The following is an 18439-nucleotide window of genomic DNA, read 5'->3' as shown; positions in this document are numbered from 1 at the left end:
ACTCCTCCCCCACTAGTAGACACGCCTCTTCCCTCTGCAAACCATGTGGCTATACGGTTGGTAAATAAATACTTCTTCTAAATTTTAACTTCCTTTACGGTGTGAACTTCTGCACGGCAGGAACAGGCAGCATGTCGACGGTGGTCGTGAGCCTCCAGGCGCAGGTGGAGTCGGTGCTAGGCTCGCTGGTTAAAGCGGCCTCGGTGGAGTTAATCAAACTGTTCGAGAGCAGATACCGAGCATCCGAGGTGGACCTGGGCCGCGGTGAGGACGGGAAGGGAAGTGAAACCTCGGATGTTTTATCGAGCGGGGACACAAAACGGAGCATCGGAGTGCAAGTGGGCGACAGCGCGGAGGAGCCGTCGCTGCTTCATGGTTCGTGTTTCTGAGGCTTTAAACGTCGTTACTTCCTGTTTGTGTTCACAGCTCTGCTGCAGCTCCTGGTGCACGAGTGGGGCTTTTAGCTCCAGTAAAAAATAAATAAATAAATAAAAAACATGTTTGAAAGTTATTCCAACAGAGTTCTGTGACGTCGATAAAGAAATAGTTTGATGCATGTTTGCATATCACCAAGCAATCTTGCACGAAGCTGAAGTGTAGTTGCCAGCGTTAACCCTCCCCCTCCTCTACTCCGTAGGGCTCACTTTTGTCTCGGATAGCGATTATGTGAGGGAGTGCAAGGAGGTGGTGATGGAGGGTTGCCTCATTCCGCCAGAAATCCTCTTGGCTGAAGATAATGGGCCTGCTGACCCCGAGTGGTCATCCCTGAAGGATCCGGTCAGTGAGAATTTACAGGGGCTGTAAATCACCTGTGGAATGAAGAACAGGCACTTTATGAAGCCTGGTCTGCTTTTCCCTGTTGCCCGTTTTTTATTACTGCGATGCTTCAGGTGCGGTATGCATTGCACTTGTCATGATGCATGCATGCAAATGTGTCTTGTTCCTTCTTTGGTCAGGTTGTGGATACGGTGGAGTTGAGCGTCCTTGGAGCAGAGTCTCCATCTGACTGTGGTGCTCAGACAGAAGTTGATTTGCATGGTAAGAACTTTGTGTTATGCTGACACAGTGGAAGCATGAACACATTATGCATGCTAGACACACACCATGCATACTACATTAAAAAAGTCAGCGTACAATTGATCTGGTTGCATAACTCATTTGTTTTGTTTTGTTTTTTGTTGTTTTCTTTTATCTTGAAAAGGGGCAAGGTACATGAGGCTAGCATCTGAATGTGCGAGGACCCGAAAATTCTGTAAAATAATTCATAAATAATTGATGCAAAGTAGAATGGGCAGTATTCTGATCTACCCTGTGCACAGTTCTGTTTGGAAATGATCCATTCATCATAAGCAATAGGATTAAGTTATTAAAGTTATTTTTTGTAACTTCTTTCATATTCCCTCCACACATCATAGCAACTCTCCCATGCATAATAGGAGAGTTGCTTTGATGCTACTTTCCAATGGACAGTGCCTGCAGGTACATATACACACATACCAGATAAATACTATGACGAGTACCTGGATTTCTGTCTGATGTTAAGTGTCATCAGTAAAGCTGTGGCTTTTTGCTCCCTCAGACCAGTAAACCGCAGCATTGAGAAACCTGTGTGTTCCTCTATGATGCAGGATGTGTATCGCACGCAAGTTGTAATGTGACATTATTCTTGCAAATATCGATTTTTAGCACCACACGATAGTTTAATAATGTGTTGGAGCAAGTAGGCTTAGGCTAAATGCTTTTTTTTTTATACACAGAGTAGCAATACAAAAGTTTGACTCAGTTTTATTTATACAGCACCAAATCACAACAACAGTTGCCTCAAGGTGCTTTATATTGTAAGGTAGACCCTACAGTAATACAACAGTGTATCATGAGAGTGTGCTGTGCTAACACTTGGAAACACTTTGTTGTGTTGCTGCCGTGTCGTGCTAACAGCAGCGATACTTGACCATTTCACTTCACAGCTACATGAATTAGCAAGAACACTAGCTCCGCTCGTCACTCACCGCACTCTGTCACCTGTCTTTAATAATTACCGTGGTTAAAGATTGTTAAATTTCAGAACGTTGTGCTTCCATCATTACACTCCCATGAAGCACATCGTGCACTCACTCATGTGGTGCAAGAATTCGGACGGGGTAGAGCTTAGATCACACACTGCAAAGTTTGAGTGCCAGTGTCACGCTGTTGCATTTTGTGAGCATTTTTACATTTTATGGTTTCAAATAATGTCAAATTCTTCAGTTGTGGGGATTATTTAACATACATACAAACATACAAAAACAATGGGAGGACACGTGTCCACTGAGAGACAGAGACATTTTGTAAGAGAGTGAAGGGGTTTGGGAAGCTTCATGAAAGGATGGTGAAAATGTTCAGTGTCATTAAAGATGCATGTGATCTGTTTCAGTCTCCACAGAGACAGAGACGTCAGCTGATCAGAAGCCTCTTGTAATTCAGCCTGACACGAACAACTCTGCTTCTGGGGAGAAGGTGAAGTTTGTTTGCCCGCTGATCCTTAAGCTGGAGTCTCCAACACCCAAAGTTGATCAATCGGAGAAGCCTGCTCAAGCCGAGCCTCAGCAGGCCAGTGTCAGCACAGCTAAAGGCACTGCCTACAGTCCATCCCCATCTGATGGCGCTGCGACTCCTGCACACACTGGAGTGTGGGAGTGGGTCCACGCTCAGAAGGAAGCAAAGAACCATCTCCAGATGAAATTGAAACTCACATCTCCAGATCCAAAGCTGCTGCGTCCCTGCGCAGTGCAGCTGGTAAATGTTCTCACGTTGCCTGAATCAGAGATTCAGGGCGACGCTGCCAAAGCTCACAGCGTTGACCTCAAAAACGGTTGGCCTGTGCCAAAAGATCTCCGCCGTCATCAAGGTCTTCACACTGGCCATCGCCTGTGCTGCTTCACCAGATGCGCAAATGACATTTGGCGCCTCCAAACGGTCATCAGTCGCTCCCGAGATGGATACTCTTGCAGCATCTGCGGGAAAACATTCAGCCGGAGGAAGATCCTCCGGCGGCACAAGCGCTTCCACACCGGAGAAAAGCCGTACTCGTGTTCTGCGTGCTCTAAAACGTTCGCCCTGCGAAAGAGTCTCCGCCGCCACTCGAGGTTCCACACGGGGGAGAGGCCGCACACCTGCACGCAGTGCGGTAAAAGCTTTCGGCTGCGAGACAACCTAAAAGCGCACTTGAGGTTTCACTCCGGAGAGAAGCCTTTCAGCTGTGCCACGTGCGGCAAGACGTTCAGGATCATGAGGAATCTAGAGAAGCACAAAGTGAGCCACTGTGAGCTCTTCGTTCCTTCATTCAGAACAATCGCCGGCTTAAAGCTGTAGGAACAGCTGTGAGCAGCCACACGGATGTCTACCTCACACTGAAGACACTATAAACAGAAGCTGTCCTGAGAAACTTAAAGAAGAGAAGTGAAAGTCATAAAGTCAAGGCTTATGTTGATTGTTTATTTGGAGTTGTCCTAAAATAACTGGGGTTGTAATTGGATCTTAGGAGCTTGAGAAAAGAAGGCAGCTGGACTTCTTTAGGTTTGGAAAGACGTTTCGCATCCAAGAAGATGTCCCGGGTATTGACACCATAGTCGCTGACGTGGGACATTAAGGGTGAAACCACCTCCCAGGGCCAATAACCCCACTATGGTTTACCTGAGGCTCTCCACCTTCTTGTTTTTGAAACCAAAGCATCTTTCCAAACTTAAAGAAGTTCAGCTGCCTTCCTTTTTTTCTTCTGTCCCACCTCCTATGACGACCAATGACCTGAATGACTGCCATTTTTTTGGGGGGGGGGGGTTGTACTACAAATTTTTTGGGGGGGATTTTTTTTTTCTGCTGTAATTTGTGTGTTTAGTTCATGCCATAGTTTTTGTGATTGTAGGTTATTAATGGGGCTGCAAGACTGCGAGAGTACTACTACACATGTTTTGGCATTAAACCTCCTGAGAAACGCACAATCAAATTGCAGGGAAACCCACCCACCACTGCACAGTTAACCAGCTTACAAATGCTCTGGTGCTCCTTGGAGATGGAGATGTTATAAATGTCTTGAAACACAGCATTAATGGGTAGACCTGAGATATCTGGTGGTTGTCTGTATTGGAAAGCCTACGGTTCTCCACCTCTCAACATTTCACGTTAAATGATGTGCTTTTATACACTCTTATCTTTTATAGATTTGTTTTTCAAGTCTTTGTTTTTGTTTTAATTAACACTTATGTCACTTATTACTGACTCTTTGACTTTGTAGCACGTTACGATTATTCACCATCTGTAGATGTCTTGCTCTCCATGACCTGTATGTTTCATGGTGACTTTATAAGTTAAAACGTAACAAATATGCTCTCGTCTTCATTTAAGGGACGGGTTGTTGTTTTTTTAACTACATGTGCATTGAATAACATCTTGTTTTCAGTGTTTTTTAATAACTTTTTCTGATGAAAATTTGTCTCTTGTATCAATAAAAAAAAAAAAAAAAATTTTTAAAAAGAAGTTTATTTTGTGTGTGAAGATCAAAGCATTCAAACCAATGTAAATACAAAATGCAGCTTTTAATGCTGATTTCATTTATTATTGGGAAAGGCGGCTATTTAAACCCACTTTATGAAAAACTAATTGCCCCATAAACCTAATAACTAGTTGTTCCACTCTTGGCAGCAAGAACTGCAATCAAGCCTTTGTGATAGCAGGCAATGAGGTTTTTAGATGGCAGTGGAAGAACTCTTGTTTGTATAATTAATTTAATTCAGCCACATTGGAGGAGTTTTGAGTATGAACAGCCTGCAAACTGATGCTTTTTAATATTTGGGTCATTCAGAGGTGGACTTGCTAGGGGCGATCGTGGCTCAAAAGTTGGGAGTTCGCCTTGTAATTGGAAGGTTGCTGGTTCAAGCCCCAGCTTGGACAGTCTCGGTCGTTGTGTCCTTGGGCAAGACACTTCACCCGTTGCCTACTGGTGGTGGTCAGAGGGCCCGGTGGTGCCAGTGTCCGGCAGCCTCGCCTCTGTCAGTGCGCCCCAGGGTGGCTGTGGCTACAATGTAGCTTGCCATCACCAGTGTGTAAATGTGTGTGTGAATGGGTGAATGACAGGTTGTGTAAAGCGCTTTGGGGTCCTTAGGGACTAGAAAAGCGCTATACAGGCCATTTTTTTGTTGATGTGTTTTCCTGGTAGAGAGCAGAATTTATTGTTCCATTAATTACAGCAAAGCAGCCCCAGACCGTCACACTACCACCACCATGTTTGGTATGATGTTATCTTTATGATGTCCTGTGCTGGTTTTATGCTAGATGTAAAGGAACTTAAACCTTCCAAAAACTCTTGTCAGTCCACAGAATATTTTGCTGTTGACAGATGTAAGACGATACTTTGTGTTCTTTTCAGTCAGCAGTGGTTTTCTCCTTGGAGCTCTCCAATGGATGCCATTTTTGCCTTGTCTGTTTCTTATTATTACATCGTGAACACTGACCTGCACTGACACTGTAATTCTCTCATCACCCACAATCAGTCATGACACATGGTCGCCCCTCCCTGAGCCTGGATCTGCTGGAGGTTTCTTCCTGTTAAATTCAAGTTTTTCTTTCCCACTGTTGCCAAGTGCCTGCTCATAGGTTTTTTTTATTTATTGTTGAGGTCTCTATTATCTGAGGGTCTTACAATATAAAGTGCCTTAAGGTGACCTGTGATTTGGCAGTACATAAATAGAATAGAATGGAGCTCAATGAAAGTGAGGTTTGCAGTTCTTTTTGTGTTTTTTGTGACCACCTGGAAAAGTCATTGATGTGTTTTTGGAGTAATTTTGGAGTCCAAGTTTTCTCCATTTGTGGATAATGTCTCTCACCCTGATTCACTGGAGTCCCAAAGCATTAGAAACCGCTTTGTAACCCTTTCCAGACTTATTGTTACTGAGTTGGCTTCTCAGAAAAAAATTAATAAATAAAAAAAAAAAAAAGAAGTGTGAAATTTCTTTTTCCACCGCATCTTATCTCAGTTATAAGACAGTTTTAGGTCGCAGGGTTATTACTCGGAGAGGTTATCTGCGTGTTTAACCAGCATGTTCTCTACAGTTCCTCTGAAAACAACTGAAGTTTTCCTGACAGCGGAGGACAAGCGCTGACATGAAAACTGGACGAGCAGAACAAAGTGGAGGAAGGACATGGCTTTCAAAGAGAGCACCAGGACCCTGTCCTTCAGTATTATATACTCCCTTTTATTAATCAGTTAGAGATAACGTGAAATTACCTATGACCACTATTTGAGTTCATTCAGCGGGTTTAGTTAGTAAAATGTACCATTTTCTTTATTTTCTTGTTGGTGCTTTTTTTCTAAGTGTAACTGAGCTCATGGACATGTCGGTAATTAACTGAGTCAGCACAACTGACTGACGCTTTTAGTTTGACTGGGTTAATTATCTGAAAAGTGTAAAAACACAATGGTAAGTTAGGGATAAGTACGCACAGTACCTGGAAATCTTTGACTGACAGTTTAAAATGTAGCACCGACATTAACAGAGTGTGACTCGGTATTTTAAAAAATAAGGCTACGTTGACGCAACCGGAAACACGTAACGAATAGTCCACGTAAGCCCCGCCCACCAGGAAGTATGAAACATAACACTGAGGTGCTTTCACTTTTAGCAATGTATGTAGCGAAGACAGAAAACGAATAATCCCGACAAGCCTCCGACACCTTTTGGATAACGAGGTAGGGATTAAATCTTCGAGTGCCTTCATGCTGAGGTTGATGGTTTATTCAAAACAAACTCAACAGGAAGTGTTTAGACCCACAGTAGTGTGACGCTGGAAAAAGTTTGCATGTCACGCCTTCCTTCTTGCTCTTTCCACGCTCGCTGTCACTCGTATTTTTTATTTTCAGAGATGGAAGATGCAGAGGAAAGCCGGATGGAGGAGATGCTCATGTGTCCAGTGTGCCAGGACATATTCAAGGATCCTCGGCAGCTGCCCTGTGGACACAGCCTGTGTATGACGTGCCTGGAAGGCCTGATGGATCACTCCTCAGACGTCCCATTCAAGTGTCCAGACTGCAGGGCGCATTTTGGTCAGGTTGTTACTGTGCAGAAGAGCTACGCGCTGGCCAGCATCGCAGAGGACTTCAGGCTGAGCAGGAGGACCAGGGTGCCCACTAGATGCACTTTTTAGAATCTCAAATCTGTTTGGCAGTCTTAAAAAGTGTAAACAACTCTGCGGGACTGCAATACATCATTCTTCATGTCAATATCTGACATTTTCTCCCCAGGAAAAGCAGACAAAATGTGTGTACTGCGACTACTGCCCAGAGAAAAACATCTTGGCTGTCAAGACATGTACGAAGTGTGAGGTGTCGCTGTGCAAAGAGCACGTCAAGGACCACCAGAAGCTGCCAGTGTTCACTGGGCACCCTCTGGTGGGACCGCTGAGCGACCTCGCAGAGAGGAGGTGCCCACAGCATGAGGATGAGGTGCTGAGGTACTACTGCAAGTCATCCAGACGCTACATCTGCAGCATTTGCACACTGGAGGGCAAGCAGCTTAACGTGGCCACTGAGACCTCCACTGTCCTACGGAGACAACTTACCGTGAGTTTAATAACCATCTTGGACTCAATGTTGCACAATCAGGTTATCTTGATTCATTCATTGACCTCTTAAAATCCACCTGGTCACGGGCAACCAGTCTAGGGTTAGGGGTAGGATCATTTCCAGCCAGACAGCTGTACTGCTAAAATGAATGTATGAGACTAACAACTTCATATCTGCAAATATATCTGTTTAATATGTGAGTAAAACAAAATGAAAATCTGAATCGCAGCCTAAGACTGATTGCTATTTATAGATGTTAAGGCAATTTAAGGTAATATTGTGTGTGCATTTGACAGGAATACATGGACCAGCACTTTAAAACGCTCATGGATCAAATCACAGAATCCAGCAACACTGTAAGAAAACTGCAAGAAGACATTCATCATAACGTGAGTCCTGTTTCCTGACATCTTAATATCTCATTTCAAGGTGTTTACAGTTTGTTCCTGTGGCTAATGTCCTTTTCTTTGAACCCAGAAACAGAAAATGAACTCCATCAACGGTGTCACCATAGTCCTGCTCTTACTCTGGTTCATAGTTCTCTATTACGGTAATAGAACCCCGAGCCCCTTGTTCTTGTGTTTCTTTTGTGTCTATGTGTAAACTCACTCACGTCTGCCTTTTCTTTCTTTCAACCAGCCTACAACTTCTCTGTGGAGAACCAGACGCTGACAGAAGCGCTGGACGAGCAACAGAACCGCGTGCATGACATCTATTCCACGATCGCAGGTAAGGAGGGTTCAAGTGTCCATTTCACTAATGGAGTTATGCAGTGCAAATCTTTCTTTGTCAGCCCTGCATTGTTTGCCGGGTGCTAATCTAGACGCTACCCCTGCTTCCAGTCTTTATACTAAGCCAGGCTAACGTTCTTCTGAGTCTTTTTTATGTATCATACAGACACACAGCAGCTTTCATATCCATCTCCTGGCAAGATAGTGAATACCGTATTTCTTAAAGTCAAAAGGTTCATGTCTGTGTGGTAATGCAGGGCTTTTATCTGCTTTTTTGTAAACTATAATTACTAAACTCTAATTCTGTTCCACTCAGAAGTCTGAATAACATTTATGTATCCCTCCATAGAAAGTTTGGTTTATCATTCCATGAAAAGCTACAGACCTAAAGAAACAGAAGATCAAGGTAGGACTGGCATGAGGTTATTTTTTTTGGTAGCATTTGCGTGTGTGTGTGATTCTGTCTGTTAAGCTTGATAGCTTGAAAAGTTTTGAATGAATTCTGGTAAAGCTTTGCAGGGGTGTACAATTTGTTTGGCTTACATCCATCAAGGTTTTCAGGGTCAATTGATTTAATGGATGAAAACTGACAAAACGTGTTATAACTTAGAAACTGTTTTAAAATGTGGTGTGTATTCTCAAGATATATAAAGTACCATATAATGATTTAAAGTCATTCAATTCAGTTTCACTTATATGGTGCAAAATCACAACAACAGTCACATTTGACCTCTGACCTCACTTTTACATTTGCACTGTATTGCTTGTGTTGAGACAACTGTGAGTGTGGCAGAATTAGGAGAAACAAGAATATTGAGATTGAGTGATTGAAAGTAAGACTGCAACATTTATTGAACGGAAAACAAGATTGAGAATTAGGAAAAGCGCAGGTAGGTCATCTGGTGACCTCCTAATGGTTAGCTAGCTTTAGCTACAAAGCTAAGGTAATTGCTTTAAAGTCTTAATAGACTTTGATTTTGTCTTATTTGTTCTGTAAAGTGTTTTGAAAGGCACTTCTAAATAAAATGTATTATTATTATTTTAAAACTGGTGTAGCAACAAAACACTGTATGTAAATGTACTTATAGTCGTGTGTCTGTTTGTCAGGAGCTCTCATGTTGGACCTCAACACTGTCAATCACGTTCTTGGAGTGTCTGCTGATCTCAAAACAGCTGAGAGAGTGAACGCAAAGCTGGATTATCCCAACAGTAACAGCCGTTTCGATGAAGCCCCGCAGGTCCTCTCCTCCCAGTGCTTCTCCTCTGGTGTCCATGTCTGGGAGGTGGAGGCTGAGGGGCACTGGGACATTGCTGTATCCTACAAGAGCATCCAACGAAAGTGCAAGTTAACCAGCGCCTTCGGAAACAACACAGAGTCCTGGAGTCTTGTCCACAAAGGCAAAGGGAACCTGTTTGCCTGCCATAACAAAACCAAAACTCCTGTATCTCGTGCCTTGCAGAGCAGCCGAATAGCAGTGGTGGTTAATTTCGAGGAGGGCAGCATCTCATTCAGTGCTGTAGATTCCACCATCACACAGCTGCATGAATTCAAGGCTGAACTGAGTCAGCCAGTGTGTCTGGGTTTGGGGCTTCATCACGTGGATCCACCCAGCCGAGTGTCCATTGTCAAAGCTTCCTGAATAATACCGCACACTGTCCCAACATTCAGACAACACTGTGTGCACACTGCCTCCAGTTCAGTGGCCTGAACCAAAGAGAAGATGCTTCAAAGCCAAATCACATCTCAGGAATTTATTTTTATATTGTGAAGCTTTATATGACATGCAAAGTTTGTTAAATATTTGATTTTCTGGTTGTAGATACTTGTTTTTAATATAAATCTTCTTACAAGTCTTGAATAGCTTCCAGATATACAAATTGTAAGAATTTTAACATCTGACAATTCATCGTGCCACTTTTGCAACAAATATGCACCTTAACCCCGTCAGTTTTATTTAAGTACTGGATTATCGCTATATTTAAAAATACAATAATTAAAGCAAAAATAGCTGCAAGAATATGATTTAAAACCTTTGAACTGATTACTTGTAAAATGCAGTTTGATCCATATCTGAGAGATATATGGGAACCAGAATAGATGACTTCTTAGACAACTGCAAGAAAGCCATAAGTTTCGATCTCAGCTTTCCTTCTCTTCACGTCAAATGTGAGCTGACACATTTGACGTGACTGAACATGCACGATGAAGAGTTTTGCAGCTTTTTTGAGAAAATGAGCTCAAAACAACCTGAATCTGTAACCTTTTCTGAATAAAAGCCATGACAGGATAACTGTGAAAGCCAAAGTGTAGTTTTGTCTCGGCACAATTAGATCAGAGTGAAAAGTCAATAAATTCACTTGGCAACTAAAGATTTGCCAACACAAGCTAGAACAGTCAAGTTAGGGCAACAGCACCAAAAACTGAATGTGTGTCTAAGTCAGCCGTGTATTTTTGCCTGCTCCCTTTAGGGATCGCCACAGCAGATCACCTGCCTCCATCTCACCCTTTCCCTAGCATCCTTACCTGCCACACCACATCCATGAAGCTCCTCTGAGGTCTTCCTCTTTTCCTCCTGCCCTGCAGCCATGGTGTGTAATTTACAAGCAGGAGAATTAAAAAGCCTTTGTAAGCTGGCATTGGGGGAAAAGATGGACAGAAACAGAAGTTTGAGCAATTTGTCTCATTTATTAACAAAACATGGAGGTTGAGCATTCTTGAACAACTGTCTGATATTTTTGAAGAAAAAAAAAAAAGGCAACAATCAGTCTGGCAGGCCTCCGTACAAAACAGGTTATTACAGTGATACAAACGTTCTCTGCTAACAAAACAAGAGTCCATTCAGTTACAGTTTCTCTCTCTTCATACAAAAGGAATTAACACTTAAAAATGCCAAACCATTGATTTTAAACCTTGATGTAGAAAATCAGTGAGCACCGAACGAGTTGTTTTTGTCCTCTTTTGATCGTCAACAACTTGTAATAAACAACTAGAAACTAAGAGAGAGAATATTATTGTCTTGATCATATCTCACACTAGCTGCCGTAAGGCCCCTTGGTGCCTCACTAAAAATGGCACACATACTCATATCATTACACATTTATCTACACTGCATACATGCCTTTAGTAACAAGGTTAACACTACTGGGCTGTTCCATTACAGCAATACCAGCTGTCCTGAAAAACAACTGTCAGACCTATGTTTCGTGTACAAATCGTGAAATGTATTTCTCTAACGCACCAGTTCTGCATCCACCCTACAGCTATCAACACATTCCTTGCGAAAACGAAGAAGTCTGTTGATGTGATGGACCGCAGCAGCTGTGTTACTTCACTGTTCCCATGTTCTGATTCTTTATGGAGCACCACGCCCTAAATACATCTCTGAAAGACAGAAAATATCATGTAAAAGAAAGTTTCTCTACATGTTGCTGAAAACAAAACAACTTCAGCTTTCACCTCTACACACCTGCAGTGAGTGGCCACACATTCATTACTGCAGTATTCTTTGTCCCAGTCTTCACTCTCTACTGCTGGGTTGTTACAGCCTGCCCTTACGCACACAGTCTTCACTGCAGCGGTGTCCCGCGACGCACTCACCTCCATCTCCTGAAGAAAAAAGGGATTAATATCAGCAGATTTTACACAAGTCTAGGTTTGCCGCAGCTGTTTTTTCTCCATGTTACAATATGTTAAAATCAGAAGTGAGAATATGTCTTTAATTTTGTTAGTTTTATTAAGAAAACTCTTGTGTCAAAGTCAGCAAACTCGCTGATATACACTACCAGTCAAAAGTTCTCATTTAATGGTTTTTCTTTCTTTTCATGACTATTTACATTGTACATTCTCTCTGAAGGCATCAAAAACTATGAATGAACACATAGGATGCTGTGGTAGCCATGCTGGTCTAGTTTTGAATAAATCCCCAACAAAAGTCGCCAGCAAAGCACCCCCACACCATCACACCTCCTCCTCCATGCTTCACGGTGGAAACCATGAAGTATGGAGACCATTCATTCACTTTTTCTGTATCGTGGGCAGAACCAATGATCTCAGATTTGGACTCATCAGACCAAAGCACAGATTTCCACTGGTCAAATGCCCATCCCTTGTGTTTCTTGGCTCAAACAAATCTCGTCTGCTTGTTGCTTTTCCTTAATAGTGGTTTCTTAGCAGCTGTCTAATCATAAAGGCCTGATTTGCGCAGTCAAAATCAGGCCTAATCAAAATCAGAGGAGACTCTAGTCTCCTCTGAACAGTTGATGTAAAGATGTGTCTGCTACTGGAGCTCTGTGTGCCATTTATCTGGGCTCTAATCTGAGGTGATGTTAACTTCACTGGCTGGTGACTTGGATGAATTCATCCTCAGCAGCAGAGGTGACTCTTGCTATTCCTTTCCTGGGACGGTCCTCATGTGAGGCAGTTTCGTCATAGCGCTTGATGGTTTTTGTGCCTGAACTTGGAGACCCATTCGTAGTTTTAGCAATTTTCCAGACTGACTGACCTTCAGTTCTAAAACTAATGGTGTACTGTTGTCTCTCTTTACTTAGCTGGTTGTTTTTTGCCATGATATGAATTCTAACAGTTGTCAAATAGTGCTGTCAGCTGTGTACTAAACTGACTTCTGCACAACACAACTGATGGTCTCAACCCCATTAAGAAGGCAAGAAACTCAACAAATGAACCCTGATAAGGATCACCTGTGAAGTGAAAACCATCTCAGGTGACTACATCATGAAACTCATTGAGAGAAGGCCAAGGGTTTGTCAACAAAGCAAAGGGTGGCTACTTTAAGAAATATAAAATATAAGACATATTTAGAGTTATCATTTTTTCTTGCTTCATACATTTGATGTAGATACACACACCCCCGACCAATTTTATGAAATTACTCAAGCAATGCAAATCTGCATAGACTGATAAATCAAACAGGAATTTGTACTTTCCCCAAGTTGTGTATGCTGTATTACAGAGGAGGTGAAAATCAGCAAACAGTTGTTGAACAGTCTTCCACTGTTCTTCTCCAAATATGGAGGGGAACGCTCCATTATTTACATTTTTTATTCATTCATTTAAAAATATGTCCAACTCAATTTCTGTGTGAAACACTCTGTGGAGTTTTAATTATTTTTGGAATTCCCTGCGTTTTGTCGGGTATTTCCATCAATTTGTAATAATAATAATAATAATAATAATAATAATAATAATAATAATGATGGATATTTAATCAGAGTAAAAAAGGGCAAAAACCTATGATGAAATCTCTGCTGTAACAATAGGCAGAATAAATGATTGTTAGAATATTTGATATCAAAACATTAATTACAGTATTTGTTCTTCATTGGAATGAACTATACTCACTGAAGGGATATTATACCCTTAAAAAACTGAAACATACCTGTTAATTAAATCAACACAATTAGTCAGATGTGCTAACACCTGTAAAAGAGGATAAACCCCAAGTTTACTGAACCTTAAAAAGATCTAGCTTTACCTCTTCTGAAGGCAGCACTTCTGTAACATCGTCGTCGTCATCATCGTCGTCTGCATGGCCTGACGTCTCAGCAGAATCGTCCTCTTGCAGCAGTGACACGACAGGTGGAGCCTGGGCAGGTGTGGTTTCAGTAGATGATGAGGCTGCTGTGCTAGGGACAATAATTGGCAGCGCCTGTTTGCCCTGAATGGGGGCAGGAACTATTTTTATCTGAAGTGGAGGAGGCGGTGTAGCTGTGACGGACACAGGGTGGCCTGGTGTTCCCTCGCGGGGTTTGGCCTGTAAAGGTGGGGGCGCTGGTGCCATCTGCTGGAGCCGAGGTGGAGGCGGGGCATTCTGCATCTGCAGCAATGGAGGCGGCTGACGCGAGGCGTTCGATACCACGAGGGTAGGCTGCAAGGCACGGACCCCTCCAGGCAACACGGTCACCACCTGCCCGCCTCCCTGCAGAATGTGCTTGGGGATTATGATCTTGGTGATGGTCTGGGTCGGAGCGACTGAAGCTGCTGGAGCAGAAACTTTGTTTGCCCCCGTGCGGGAACGTGTGGTCACCTCTGGGACGTCCAGGATGATGTTGGAGGCACAGATGTTAGTAATGGTGTTCTCTTCCAGGGTGCTGTTTGCCACACGGGTTCCCTGGTGACCGGCAGAGGGAAGGGCAGCAGGAGTCGAGTTAACCACAGGTGGAGGTGGCGAGGGGGCAGTTTCCATCTCCTCGGTAACAGGCTAGAATGAGGCCATATTAAATACACGAGAAAAGTAAGTCCCAAGAAGCACAGCAATGGACTGGTTTTCTTTCAGAGACAACATGACGTTACCTGTGAGAGCTGGTTGGCTCTGTAAGCTGCGAGCGCTTTCAAATACTCTTTTTTGGCTGCTTCTGTCTTTCTCTTGTACACCTTATAAAAAAGAAAAAGAAGTTTGCTTGTGTTATATTGATGCATTTTTTCCTAAATTATTATAATAAATGCTGACACGCTAAAAAGGAATCATTTTAAAAGGGGGATTCTACATATTCCTTCTTTGTTTGTCAGTGAAGGCATAACTATACGCACACACCTGTTTCTGTTCCTCAGCCAGGCTGTCCCACATGGAGGCCACGATCTTCGACACCTCCCCGAAAGAAGCATTGGGGTTCTGGCCTTTAATCGCTGCCTGGGTGTCTCTGAAGAAGAGTGCGTACGCTGAAACCGGCTTTTGTGGCTCATTGGGGTCTTTCTTCTTCCTTCCTTTTTTCGCTCCAGCAACCACATTCGCTGATGCTAGTGTGGCAGGTTTACCCCCACCCCTCCGGGCTGTTGCAGGAGAAATGGATGATGGAAGAGCCAGGTGAGACGAAATGTTGGGGAGACCAGAGGAAGAGGAGAGAGACAATGGAGAGTCCACCAGAACACTCTTCTGAGAAGGGAGAGATTCAGTTGGAGAGATGGGAGAGCAGGCATTAGCTTCATCATCTCCAACACAGCAGTGACTGTTATTCACAGTGCAGGTAAAGTTTTCCACCTTCTCTCAATTTCTTCTATTTTCTTCATGTAACTCTTACTATATGTACGGTGTCAGATGTTCAAAGAAATTAAGCGATAAATGTATGTCAAGAAAAAAAAACGTACATCACTGAAGCTAAGGAGTAATTGCCAGCCCCCAAACTTATGAGCAAAATGTGGCACATTAAGCATCAACAACAGCAATCAAATGCTTTCAATAACTACAGATCAGTCTGACATTGTTACTCTTCTTTGCATGATCGCATTATTGAAGCCACATTGGAGAGTCTGTCAGTCTGAGCTGCTCTTCTCAGGTCAAAAAACTAACTGTAGGTATTGTTCCTGTGTGAAACCAGTATATAAAGAATTAATTTAGCATTACCTATTATTTTCAATCTTAAAGAAAATCAGATGGAGTTTGTTCAGGTTAAAAGTAAATTGGAAAAAAAATATATTAGTCACGTTTAAGAAGATTTGATTTCCATTAAAACACAACTTTCCACAACATCCTCCTGAGAACCAAGGAAAAAAGAATATTCCCATTGAACTTTTTTTTTGTGATTTCCTTCCTCTTTGGTGCTGAAAGAGGCCCCCCAAACATATGACATACCAATGGAAGCCCAGGATGTCCTCTACTTAGTATATCAGGACTTAAATGGGGGCTGAAATAAATATGGACCAAAAAACCGAGGAGATAAATGATTGGGCTGGTTCTCAGGAGGATATAACAAGCCTCTCTGGCAGATGAACTTCTCTTACGTACGGTCTTTTTGCAAAGTTGTGAAGCCATAGCATCATTAAAAGGTGATCGGTTCATTCCAAGAATGGTCCTGGAGCAGTACTGATTATAACTGTTTATGTTACCAACAGGCCAAGACCACATTTTGCACCCCCTTCTTATCCTGGAGTGCTACTAGCAACATCTGCTTCTGGAAACAGATTAATCAAGTGCTAGGCCGGCCTGGGTGTTTTTATTCTAGCTGCAACCAATTATCTCAACATCTTTTTGTTTATTAGGACTTATTAATGGGACACTTTTTGTTCTTTTAAACTGGACGCAGTGTTTACTCAAGTTACCTTGTTTGATTTTGTGTTAATATAACCACAAAATTTTATACGTTTACTTCACTGTAAAAGTTGGATTATAACTAATATGCAAATAGTTTGTAATCTAAACTACAGTTCCAATAATACATTGAAAAACGATCCAGTGTTTCTTATTACCTTGAAGTCATCCATGTCCTCGTCCTGTAAGGAACCTGCTGGGGATGGTGTTGCTGACAGAGGCTGCTTGGGCGCCTCTGAAGGGTGGCCAATGTTTTCACCTCCCAGGCCCAGTGAAAGCTCAGACTGGTTAATAGTAGTAAGGTGACCACTTCCCAAAAGACTATGACCAATGTCACAGAGCTGAACATCAATGGTCATGGGGGAAGAACTGCTGAAATGAGAACCACCAGAGTTGCCCAGTTCCTGTGGAGACACAAAATACAAACTGTAAATAAACCTTTACAGGCCTCAACAAACAGTATCGTGTGTGCGAGTCCACAGGTGAGGTACTTACCAAGGCTGAAGAGCTCAGCAGGGCTCCTCCTCCTGACTGGCCCATTCCCCCTAGGCTCTGCTGCTCCAGGCCTTGAGAGCCAGAGTTTACAAAGGTGGAAGCAAAGGAAGGGTCATTGGCTTCTACCACAAGGTTGCTAACAAGGCTACGGGAGCCCGAAGGTCCCCCGGTTCCCTCTGACCCATCTGACAGCTCAAAGTGGGCCACTGCATCACTGATACCCAGCGATGGATCTGGATCAAGGGAAATCGGGGGGATCTCGAAAACTTCATCCCCCAGACTAGGAGTATGAAATGTCTGCTGTATGTGCAGGAGAAGAGGTAATGAGTTAGTAACTGATGGACTGACGAAGGTTCGGTATAAGCAAAACGTGTGACACTGTACCATCATGCAGTTTCATGCAACCCACTCACCTCTGAAGACAAAAAGGGGTGTCCTGCTCCACTGATGGTGAGATAACTGTCACTGCCTTCCGAAAACTTAAAAAACAAACAAGCCAAAAACCCCCCCACAGATAGTTAGCTCTAAACTGCCGGTTCGATACCGTTAGTCTAAGAGACCTTTCATAAAAACACCGGTGTCGGTGAGTTACCTTATTTCCTTGGGAGTATCCACCATATGCTTGGGAGTCCAAAAACTCTGAGTCAACATTTTGAGCACAACCATCCGAGAGCTCAGAGTAGAAATTGAGATCCATTGTGAAATAAATTATTAGGTAAAACTACCCCACACACTGTTCAATTTGTTTAAAATGGGATATTTCTTTTAAACTCACAACAATTTAGAGCAGCTACGCGTGTAGTAACTAAAGGTGCTAGCCGCTAGCTAGCTAAACACTGCTGACTACCATCACGTTGAGTTCGAAGAGATGTACCTTCGTCGTGAAGCTCGGGGGAAACTAGGATAAGGGGAGTGATTCAAGGTTCGTAGGAACCAAAGACTCGCATATTAGTTAAATATTATGTGTTATATTATAGCCTCGCAAGGCCCAAAACACACCCATTCAAACACCGGAGACCTACTGCTACTGCTGTGACTAGCGCCCCCTCCTAACCGACAGCAGTATGTCGTGCTAGATTCACGGGCCGTGGGAAAAATTGTAACTGTCACGTGTAGCGGTGCCTGTGTTTTGTTGCAATCTGACAGCTATGAACGAATACCACATGAGCTTGTTTAGAAAACGAAAGAACAGGTGTTTCGCTTTTTTTGTTCTGCGTATAGACTTTTTGGTCTAGAGGAAAGCACTCAAATGTCCAATGAGTCTTTAACCATACCTCACACCCGATGTCCCTAATCAGACTATTCCAATATAAAAATGATATATCAGGATTATTATAAGGTAGTATTTTGTAGGTATTACATGTAGTGATTTAAAATTAGTTCAAAAGTCACTTCCAAACAACCAGTGATCCCCTTCATTAACTAGTTCAGTGCTTGTTTGCTTTCATTTTATTGGCTCGGTTGTAATATTCATGAGCCCTTTACTTCATGTCTGTATTTCACCTTTCTTTACAAATTTAGAAAAAGACCAATTCAGACTGAAGTCATCACAAATGTAAAATCTGTCTAAAACAAAT

The 18439-nt window shown here is 42.8% G+C and overlaps 3 protein-coding genes across 6 annotated transcripts; 2 read left to right on the top strand and 1 right to left on the bottom strand.

Annotated features, from left to right (window-relative positions):
- si:rp71-1g18.1 (uncharacterized protein LOC559922 homolog) lies at positions 1–4491 on the top strand. Its single transcript, XM_040044859.1, has 4 exons — positions 1–375; positions 638–777; positions 957–1038; positions 2414–4491. The coding sequence occupies exons 1-4, from the start codon at positions 132–134 to the stop codon at positions 3349–3351; spliced, it is 1404 nt and encodes a 467-aa protein (XP_039900793.1). The 5' UTR covers positions 1–131; the 3' UTR covers positions 3352–4491.
- LOC120741802 (E3 ubiquitin/ISG15 ligase TRIM25-like) lies at positions 3301–11102 on the top strand. Of its 3 annotated transcripts, none has more exons than XM_040044856.1 (9): positions 3301–3312; positions 6655–6721; positions 6893–7152; positions 7274–7591; positions 7891–7983; positions 8072–8144; positions 8234–8323; positions 8675–8731; positions 9433–11102. In XM_040044856.1, exons 3-9 carry the CDS (start codon positions 6895–6897, stop codon positions 9963–9965), a joined length of 1422 nt encoding a protein of 473 aa, XP_039900790.1. In that variant the 5' UTR covers positions 3301–3312; positions 6655–6721; positions 6893–6894; the 3' UTR covers positions 9966–11102. The 3 variants fall into 3 exon arrangements, with proteins under 3 accessions (XP_039900790.1, XP_039900791.1, XP_039900792.1); XM_040044857.1 differs by having other exon boundaries at positions 3302–3312; positions 6667–6721; XM_040044858.1 differs by lacking the exon at positions 6655–6721 and having other exon boundaries at positions 3308–3312.
- On the bottom strand, positions 10992–18092 carry tox4a (TOX high mobility group box family member 4 a). 2 transcript variants are annotated; one of them, XM_040044847.1, is made up of 9 exons: positions 17455–18092; positions 17276–17341; positions 16863–17159; positions 16526–16771; positions 14877–15215; positions 14636–14716; positions 13818–14543; positions 11793–11932; positions 10992–11707 (listed from the first exon to the last, which is right to left on the bottom strand). In XM_040044847.1, exons 1-9 carry the CDS (start codon positions 17557–17559, stop codon positions 11650–11652), a joined length of 2058 nt encoding a protein of 685 aa, XP_039900781.1. In that variant the 5' UTR covers positions 17560–18092; the 3' UTR covers positions 10992–11649. The 2 variants fall into 2 exon arrangements, with proteins under 2 accessions (XP_039900781.1, XP_039900780.1); XM_040044846.1 differs by having other exon boundaries at positions 16863–17162; positions 17455–18088.
- Positions 18093–18439: the final 347 nt, after the last annotated feature.

Source organism: Simochromis diagramma, unplaced genomic scaffold (assembly GCF_900408965.1).
Source record: "Simochromis diagramma unplaced genomic scaffold, fSimDia1.1 OVJJ01000663.1, whole genome shotgun sequence".
NCBI classification, from domain to species: Eukaryota; Metazoa; Chordata; class Actinopteri; order Cichliformes; family Cichlidae; genus Simochromis; species Simochromis diagramma.
This window is presented reverse-complemented; position numbering and strand designations above follow the sequence as displayed.